The following is a 10,361-nucleotide window of genomic DNA, read 5'->3' on the forward strand; positions in this document are numbered from 1 at the left end:
AGGAGGGCGGACCTCTCCTCGTCTCTCTCCATCAGCTGAAGACTCTGGGATATCCACCGGTGGTAACTCCTCGGGGGTGACCGGTGGAACAGTAGACTCTATATCAGAAACAGAATCTGAATCAAAAGGCACGCGCTCCAAAGGAACGGTAGCGCGAGCCCAACTCTCCCCTGGATCTCCAAGAACGGGATGCTCCTCACCCGTTGGTATGGCCGGAACCTCCACAAACCGAACATCGACTGGTGTACACATCCCACTTGACGAGATCATACAAACGATAGCCTTGGGACTGGGAGCTGTAGCCAACAAATACCTGTCTTTGGAAAGCTGCTTCAAATTTATCACGATGAGCCTTGGGAATGTGAACATAGGCATCACACCCAAAGACCCTAAAATAAGAAACATCGGCCTTCGTCCCAAAGTAAGCCTCAAAAGGTGTCATCCCATCAACGGCCGAAGTGGGGGAATCGATTAAGGATGTGAACTGCAGTAGCCACAGCCTCGGCCCACGGAAACTGAGGTGTCTGTCAGTGCTCCATCATGGTGCGCGCAATCTTGATCACACTGCGGTTTTTCCGTTCAAGAACGCCATTTTCTTGAGGAGTGTTGGTATTAGCAAACTCCTGGTGAATACCTTTATCTGCACAAAAACGAGCAAACTCATTAGAAACAAATTCACCACCCTTGTCGGATCGCAAGGTCTTCAATCTCCGGCCTGATCGGTTCTCCTCAAAGAGAAGCCAATCCTTGAAGTGGGAGAAGGCTTCGGACTTCAATGCCAAAAAATAGGCCCATGTCATCCTGCTGTAGTCATCTACGATCAACATGAAGTACAAGCTCCCACACAAGGACTCGTTCCTCATAGGGCCACAAAGATCCGTAGATACAAGCTCCAGCGGTGAAGTAGACCGCCGTGAAGCTTTGTGGGAAATGGCATCCCTATGCTGCTTCCCACGAATGCAGGAGACGCAAGGCTGCTGGCTCACCACTATATCCGGCAACCCTCGAACAAGCTGTCCACATGACGCCCTCCGAAGATAATCATAGTTGAGGTGACCAAACCGAGCATGCCATAGCTCTGACTGTGTCTGAGAGGTAAGAAGAAGAGTAGAGAGAGCGGTGGAAGACTTCAATTTATAGATGCCGTTCTCCTCATATCCGGATGAGAGAACCTTCCTTGACCCGCGATCAAGGACTCGCACTGAATCACTGTCAAACTCCACCAAAAGTCCAAGGGAGCAAATCTTATGAGCTGAAAGAAGATGATATCCTAAACCTGGTACATGCAAGACCTCTCAGGTATGGATACCGCCGCGTCCATCTAGAATAAGCTGCATCTCACCCCGTCCTGCAATAGACACCGAAGAGCTATCTCCAATGAGAATCTGCCCACGCGAAGGTCGCAATTGAGCAACACCATCTGATGAAGGAGTCATGTGCCGGGAGGCACCACTGTCAACGATCCACTCTCGAGCCTAGGGAGCCGTCATCGCAGCATCAGAAGCATTCGGTGTAGAGTCCTCAATGACAGCTAGATGAAGAAATGCAGCTGATGAGGGTACAGCCACCGCTCCAAAATCCTTCGTGTCCTTGTTGGTGTCCTTCTTGTCTTTGTCAGGGCAATCCTTCTTCCAATGGCCAGTCTTTCCACAAATATGGCATGTGGATTCTTTGTCCTTGTCCTTGTCCTTCTTTGACTTGTTATCCCCCTTCTTCTTCTTTTGGTCCTTCCCCTTCTTCTAAGAGGCTTGACATGTCAGTGCCTCCGACTTGGAAGCATTCTATCCCTTTAGTTGTTCCTCTTGGTCCAAGACCATAGGAACCAACTCTTCCCACCAAAGAGTGGACTCCCGCCCCGAAGGAATAAGGACGGAGTAAAAAGTACCAAATCGTGGCAACAACTGGGACAAGAGTGTGATCGCCATATCTTTGGAGGAAATCGGCTTCCCCGCATTCTGAACCTGCATCTGAAGCTGTCTAAGCTTGTTGATGTGCTTCCGCAACGAAGAAGACTTGTTTACGGACAAGGTCTGCATCTGTACCTCCAAAGAAACCCGCTTCATAAGGGTCATCCGGTTATACATCTAATCAAGCTCCAGCCATATCTCCCGAGCCACCGTCAAGTGCTCGATGTGAGCTATCACGGCTATAGTACAAGACAGAAAAAGAAAGGAACGAATCCTGACATTCAGTTTGTCCCAGTGAGACTGTGCCTTGGCCAACTCCGCATGAGCATCGGAAGAGAGTTTGGACTCATCTCTTACCGAAGGCCGGTCGATCTCCTCCTGTACAAGCTCCGCCAAATCGTAGGACTCAAGTATAGCCAACATCATCACACGCCAGATGCGGTAATTGTCGCCATCAAGCTTCTGATCTGCGGGAAGAGCCGGTAAGACAGGCACCTTCCGGTCCATAATTGTCTGGAATTCCAAGTCAATCTCTGTAGACATCTCCACCTGTAATGCCTTCACAAACGCAAAAGCAGCCCCCTCTGACTGTAAAAACTCAGCCTGCTAAGGCTCTTCCGCATCCCAAAACTTCTTCACCCGCCGGAGGCGATGAAAAAGCAAAACCTGCACTTGAAATCCGAAAACTCAACTTCCTCCTTGTCAAACAGCAGTAAACAGCAGCAAATCCACCACCTGGACTCCTTTCCTGCGCGCCCACGCTCACTTCAGCCTTGTTCCGAGGTGCAACCCTCCTACCTGCCCTCAAACACTGAAAACACAGCCGTTTGTCGCGATAGAAACTCCTCTTCAGGTTGGTTCTGCACTCAGTCAACCCTTCACCACTGCTCTGATACCATGTCAGAGTGCTGCGGTGCGGAAGCGTAGGACTGAGAGAGAGAGAACGCAGAGAAAGAGAGGAGAGAGAGAGAGAGAGACAGTGGAAGATGAAGATCTGCTGTATAAAGTCTGCTGTATACAAAGATATGCAGATATACACATGGGCACAGTGCGCTGGACTGCGTGTCTCCACCTCGACGATGCAACCTGCTGTCCACCTCGAAGTCCGCTGCAGTCTGCACTCTCCTGTCTGAAATCTGTGAACAGAGACGGAATCTGTGCGTGCCACTAGTCTGTAACTTGCGAGCAGAAAAGTGTGTCCAGACTGCAGAAATCTCGGCTATAAATAGCCAGGAAACAGGTGCCCGGCTGTGCAGGATCTGATCTGCTAACACATTTAACTCATCCCAATCGTCATGTTCCATATCTGCGGGTTTTGCCCCTTTTGTCTTAATCGACTTTGCCTGCTTCTTTTGCAACAAGATATTGTAGCACTGTTTTTGCCAGACTGCAAAGTTATGTGCTCCTTCAAGCTTCTTTAAGTGCATAAGATTACTGCTGTCACTGCTGCCAATCATGATTTTCAGCCCAAATGTGACCAAAAAATTCAACAAATGCAGGCCCAAACTCACACAAGTGACCAAGGTACAAACAAGTACCAACCAGCAATAAATGACCACGTAGAAGCAGAAATTTCAGATCTGTAAGTAAATTTTCAGAAGTACCAAATCATGTGCTACAGCATTCCACAACTGATTACAGCTGTTCCAAGGGCAAATGCATCACATTAAATGAAAAGTCTCAAATTTTAGTTGCAATTTCTGTTGTACATGTATCCACAGGCATAAAATTTGACACGCACGGTCAAAAGCCCCAAAATTTTGGGCTCAAAGCATCAACCACACATCTGCATTGTCTCTGTCATGCATAGAATAGGCCAATTTTGCCAAAATAGAGCAATTTCAGCAAAAAAAGCCCCAAATTTTCGGAGTGCTAGATGTCCAAATTGTATGGAATTAAGCCTCCATGTACATAAAATGACCAAATGGTGCACAAATTTTGCCAAAACAGCAAAAGCCCCAAATTGCACGGGATCCAATGTGCATCAATGTCGAGAAATTTGACACGCACGTCATGAACACTGGTTCCCTAGTCTGGTCGCTGCCCGCTAGTCTTCAACGTGACGCTGATTCCCTAGTCACTTGCTGGACCTGCCCATTGCAACTATCACTTGGTTTCGCTGGTGCCTAGTCAGCTGGACCCCGCTGCCCAATTGCCACACACCCTAGGTCGTTTTGAGCACGACCTAAGCTGCAGAGGCCTTTTTCGTGACGACCTATTCAATGGCTCCCTGCACGACCTGTCGGTCTTGTACCATAAGCTCTGATACCAGTTTGTAGTGATCGGGAGGCACGAAGATCGAGATAGTCAATGTTCGTTAGGAGCAACGAGACAAAGAGTGAGAGAGAGCAAAGTAGAGAGTGTGCATGATTTGTGGGTACAAATGACGAGTGTACCACTTTAGGTTTTTTAGATAGATATATATGTGTAAGTACAAGTGCTAAGGGTATGTTCACACCCGAGCACATTAAAAGGCACGAGGGTCTTTATTCCCGACAATCCCAACATCTTGGAGGTTACCTTGCTGTGATTCAAGATCCATCAGAAGTACGACACGCTCTCCTCGTTATCTTTGCCTCAATCCTCCAAGAAAAAGTTCGAGGTTCAGTATTCATTCATTACACAGTTTGTTTGTTGCATGGGCATTATATATTCAATATTCATTTACTTTTTGATTCAATGTGTTCATTACCTTTGACTTATCATAGCACTAATTGTGTTCTATGTTGAGTTTATGCTTTGTCGTACGTTTTTATTTGCGTTTCTGCATGAGGGTATTTCTTTAAATCGTAGGCAAGTACTCTCAAAGAACCTTTGACCTTGATCTAAAAGCTCCTCGCAAAAGCCAACACCACAGTTTCACCACATCATGATGCTCTCAAACCTAGCACATCGAGATTCAAGCCAAAGTGGGTCACACAACCTGCTCCACAAAGATCCAACATAGCTGGAGAATCATTAACTACCATGGAGTCCCTAGAACTTATGAGATTACAAGAGCTAAGTATGTACTATGATCTTATCTTGATGCATTGTGCTCAACGGTACATTGAAGATAAATTTGATTTTTTCCCGTTTGATTCAATGCACCAAACTAATGATTTTGCAAGAAGAACGAAAGCTCGCGGTCATCCTAACACGGAAACTAGTATGGAGTGCAAATCTTTCATCTCTCTACCACCTTCATCTCCATCTCACCTCTTTTATCTCTTCCATACACATCTCCATCTTTCTTCCCTCCTATGTCAAATATCCAAAATAACATCTTTTAAATTTACTTCCTCTTTTTTACAAGCTATCGGTAATGCTCAAGATGAAGGAACTCTTCAAACCACATATTGGTTCATAAGCCCTGAAGAAGATATATTTCTCCATTTGAACATGAGAAAAGGTAAGCAAAAGTTGCATGATTCATTGGTGAGAGCTCCTTCTTCATCTTTTCCATCCGCTTTTACATCTCACGGTCAATTTGATATTGGTGAATCATCATTTGCATTTAATCGACAAAAGAAACCTAACTCATTTTCCACTATTATACAAATTACAAATCCATTTAATCTCCCACCCATCCCTCCCTCCATCTTCCACTGCACACTCCTTTCAACCTTCATTAAGTGCACCTCATTCCATTACACACACCATAATAGCCCCGTGTATCATGAGGACATGTATTTTTGAAAACCTCCCTTAACATGTGGATTAATTTTTAATCACATGATTAAGTAAATGTTGCACATGTGAGGTGTAACTCGGATTAGAGTCAATTTACGAGCTCGAGACCCGACAAAATCACGGAATGTCAAAGGCAAAAGTGTTATAAGTTATGTTGCACAGGTACTTGGTGATATCTGGTGTCAATTGTTGGCCTAGGTCATTCATTTGGCCATAAGTGTCAATTGGTGACACTAGAGATATGGCGTTTAATGGTACCTAACGCCAATCTAATGGTCAAAGATGGCACAGAGAAACTCGGGAGTGGAAGATACCTAGCCAATTTGATTATTGGCCAGTCATATTATTTTTTGGGCACTGAAATAATTATTAGATTAATTTTCAGTAATTAAAGGCTGAAAATTAATATTCAATGATGGATAATGTTGGAAAAACCATTTGGGAAGGCTACCACTTGGCAAACTTGCCCATATAGGTTGGTAAAAGGCTGAAGAAGAGGAAAAACGAGATCATTCTGGCTGCAGCAAATATGGGAGAGCTATGAGCAGCCATGGTCAGCTTATTTTCAGCCATTGCAACCAGCCACGAGTGAGTTTTGAGGAGGCGATTGCTGATTCGAACCCTCCACAGTTGGGCGATTGCATCTAGCTACAAGGTGACAGCTGATTTGGAGGTCTCAGCTATTGGCAACAACATTTAATGTTGTTGTGGCAGGGCAACAGCTGCATTTGACTGATTTTCAATCATTCTTCGTGACAAAACTCTGAATTTTATCTCTCTACAGCTTTCTCTCTCATCTCCTAGCCATTTCACAGCCTTGCTCCGAAGATCTCAATATTTGGACCCTTGGAGGCTGAGAAATTGCAAATTTCTCTGCTGTAAACCCTAATTTACAGCAGAAATTAGGGTTTAGCAACAACCTCGGAAAGCGTGCCAAAAATTGAAAGCTACAAGACTTAGATTTTTCAAGGGTGAAGGTTAATTTCAGCTAAATTTAGGTGGAGGACTAGCCAGCCATTGAATTTGGGGCATTTCCATCGTCTATGAAGTGGGTGAAGGTCAATTAAGTGCCCAAATCAAGGGGCAAATCAGATTGAAGACTTGCTGGTCACTTTGGATAGCAATAGGAGTTTGGATTGCGAAGGGGATTGAAAAAATCCCATGGTAAATCAACTTCTTCTTCAATAAAGCTAAAGAAATACCGAAAGGGGCGCCAATTTTGGGGCCAATTGGGTATGCATTGTCCAAGATCAATAGGTAAATATGTATTTTCAAATTTGCATTTATTGTTTGCCGTTGTAATTAAGTTGTAATCAATGATTTACCACCCATCCACGGAAGGAAGGTTGGTTTCACCATGACATAGGACCGCAAGGTTCTACAAAGAGGAAACCACGCTACTTGGATTGTGCAAACTTGTCGAAAGAATCAGCCATTTAAGAAGGGGCTACATAATACAACTGCCCATTATTGGTGGCAACCTTCTACAGTCCAAGCTTCATCAAAGACAACCCTTCTTGCACTGTTTAGTGTCTTCCTCAACATTTGAGCAAAGTATCTACACCTTGTGCTGCCTCAATGTACCCAATGCACAAACAAGCATGTTTAGTAGAACATCTACTACTCCCACTATGTTTAGGACACATGGTATTGGCACTAGCCTGTCTAATGTGATGTTTAATGCGGGTCATGATGCAAAGATAGCAAATGCACCCTTTTGCAGCAACTGACTTATGATAATATGGCACCCAAAGGCAAGATAAAGGACTTCAATGAAGATGGTATGACAATGAATTTTGATACCTTGAGCAATGCACAAGACACGGCACCAATTACAAATAAGATCGGTCACGAGCAGAGCACTACATATGCAAGTGCCAATTGTACTATAAGATCAAAGTCACTTGCACTGCCTGTTCCCAGAGAGGGATTCACACCACTATCCAAGGTGATGGACTTTCCAAATCAGCATTGCCTTGGACTCTTTCATTTGGAGCTGCGCTGACATAGAGATTACCTCTTATAGTCCCAAGGGAGGTGTTGAGCTAAAAATTCAGTTGGAGACTAATGTGAATCAATAATACAGTCACTTGTGGCCTAGATTGCACTTTTAAAATATACAAAAGCACTTCATTCTATACAATGGAAAAAAATTGCATGTAACAAATCTGGGTTTCTCTAGTTGACAAAACAACTTTACTTTTCTGTGCTTCTACCGTCAACTTTCACAACTACAAAAACATCCAGAAATAGGATCAAGGATTGCAAAATCTAGTTCAGCCACTTGCAAAAATTTCAACAACCTACTACACTTATTATGCTTGAATCCATGTGTATGTGGGCAGAGAAAAGAGCTTTGGCCTAACCTTTCATGAAGGATAATGAAGAGCTAGTATTGCTGCTAGACAGTGCCACAGGACTAAAACCACCACTGCCTCCAGGGCTACTGCTGCCACTCCCACTTCCATTTCCTGGCAACCATGTGGATCCATCTTCACTAAGCATTGACTTCGAACTCCTTACACTAAACACATGAATAGTGCCCTTGTCACTGGACAATGCAAGCCACTGCGCATTTGAGGAGAAAGCAATACTGTAAATCTCCGCCCTGTCTGCTCCACGTCTAAGCTATAACCACAACAACACATTCCGTTTAGCCTTTCTAAATTTGGAAGATGCAAGTTCTAGATATTTTAGACCACAGTCAACTCGATCAAACATCACACAGTCAGCATTGAAGCTTATAATCCTGTCAGGTCCAATAAACTGGATGGGAGAGACAAACAGATTCTGCTTATGGCTATCACCTCACAAAGCCGAGTGCCATCAAGTGAGCTGAAAATCCGAACCAGAGTCCCTTTGTAGCTTGCAGTTGCAAGAAGTTGACCATCCATTGTCAGAGCAAAGCAGGCAAGATGTGACTCGTGTGCAGGAATAAATTTAGTCTTTTTCAAGCCATAATGCTCCACCCTGACCTGCCCACGATGTAACCCCAGGCAAGCAAGCACTGTAGAGCCTGATGCTGACGATAAAGCACACAGACCCCGAGGGTTTGCAATGGTCTCAATCTGATGAAGTAGCTTCAAGTCAAAAAAATTGTACACATAGATTTTGTGCTCCAGTACAACGACAATTCGATCACGTCGTAGGCGCACTGCACGGACTTCTGACCGAAATGAAAGCTCTCCAATGCAGCGATTCTGGTGATCGTCCCATATCATGACTTTGTTGGGGGGGTATCTTGGGTTGGCACCACCACCGACTAGGGCCAGAATGTTGCAACGGAAAAGCATTTCGACCATGCCAATCCCGCCATCATCAAAGTCACGCTGGAAGGTTTTCTTGAATGGGTCACAGTTGTAGATCATGAAGCCCTTGTTGGTTGCACAGGCGAAGCAGCCATAATCCTGGTTGAAGGACACAGAGAGGAGGTCGTTGTCCCCATTGAGGAGCCCAAATTCAGACAAATGGGGAAAAGCAAACCCTTCGTCTGATATGCGGCTGTCTACCAGTATGGAATCTGGGTCTGAAGGGGGGGACATGATTCGATGACGACAGGGGAGCGATGGCAGCCTCGGAATTGACTACGCCATAACCATAACCATACCCAATGGAATGTCATTCATTCAGTAACATATACAAAAGGGGTTGTCGATAGCTTCTCCTTTCGCCTTCCCTTCCGGGTGAAGATGCCTGAACGCCTGAAAATCTGTAAACCCTCTCTCTCTCAGAGAAAAGATTTCTTTTCAGGTCTCTGTCTTTCAATCTCTCTCTCTCTCTCTTTCATGGCCCGCCCATCGTTAACATAGGGCATGTTCATTGTGGTTGCACAAGTCATGTTTCTAGAACTAGAAAGCGTAATGTAATTTTATATAATATATATAACATTTATATTTATTATATCTTGTCAACTTGCTTGTATCTTTGCGGCCTCAAACCTCCCACAAGCTCTCCAAACCTTAAAAGAATTCTCAAAAAAAATTCAAACCTACCACAATGTGATTTTTTTTAAAAAGATTTGGTGTTCTTTGCTTCTTATTATTATCATTAATCATGCCACCATCGTATCTGCGTTAGCTACACTCAGTCACACACACACACTCTCTCTGTAACATACCGAACTTCCAATAGCACGCGTGAACCCCCTTTACAAGTAGAGGGGATAATAATATTGGATTTGGATAATTTAGTAGGCTAATGGCAAAATTTTTTTTACTATTCCCTCCTTCCCCTAGCCAACTGTCGTGCTGGGGGAGAGGGAGGGAATGGTGGATGACTAAGCATCCTTGTGGGATGCTCTGGAGGGAGGAGGCTCATGCGTGATGCCACGCAAGAGAGGGAGGATTCCCCCTCCCCTCACCTATAAATACATGCGTAGGTGGGAAGGAAAGAAAAAGGAGGGGATCATGCTGCAAATTGGGGAGAGTGAGAAATTAGACGTCGCCAGGCTGAAGGGAGAGAGGGGATTTTGAGAAGGGTAGACTAGGCCAGCTGCCGCCATTGAACAAGATAGGGAGGAGGAAAGGAATACGCGAAGCCACCGCCGTGAGGTAGTCGTAACAAGGAGGAAGACGCCGCCTGTGCCGAGGGACTGATCGTGAAGCAGCCGAAGCAGAAGCAAGATGTCGCCATTTCAATCGTCGTCGTCTTGTCCACGTGCTTCCCCCCACAGAAGCTTCTTGAGGCTTCTAAAGGCTCTTCCAAAGCCCCCCTTCCCATGGGGTTTTTTGTCCTCCACGAGATTTCTTAAAATCACTTAAGTCCCCTTTCCTATGAGGCCTT

General features: G+C 44.9%; 1 protein-coding gene across 2 annotated transcripts in view; it reads right to left on the reverse strand.

Annotated features, from left to right (window-relative positions):
* The window catches only part of LOC148017260 (autophagy-related protein 18c-like), a 30,261-nt gene extending 20,865 nt beyond the window's left edge, over positions 1-9,396 (reverse strand). The window contains exons 1-2 of one of the 2 annotated variants that reach the window (XR_015687845.1): positions 8,387-9,396; positions 7,946-8,207 (exon numbers count right to left, since the gene is read on the reverse strand). Coding sequence is in view for 1 of the 2 variants with exons in the window: in XM_087662516.1 (XP_087518642.1) it covers positions 7,946-8,207; positions 8,387-9,121 (997 nt within the window). In the remaining variant the exon portion in view is untranslated. The remainder of the gene's footprint in view (positions 1-7,945; positions 8,208-8,386) is intronic. The other variant, XM_087662516.1, reaches the window with a different exon arrangement.
* Positions 9,397-10,361: the final 965 nt, after the last annotated feature.

The sequence above is a fragment of the Lygodium microphyllum genome, chromosome 22, assembly GCF_053477565.2.
Source record: "Lygodium microphyllum isolate KBCC chromosome 22, Lygodium_microphyllum_v1.1.10, whole genome shotgun sequence".
Lineage (NCBI taxonomy): Eukaryota > Viridiplantae > Streptophyta > Polypodiopsida > Schizaeales > Lygodiaceae > Lygodium > Lygodium microphyllum.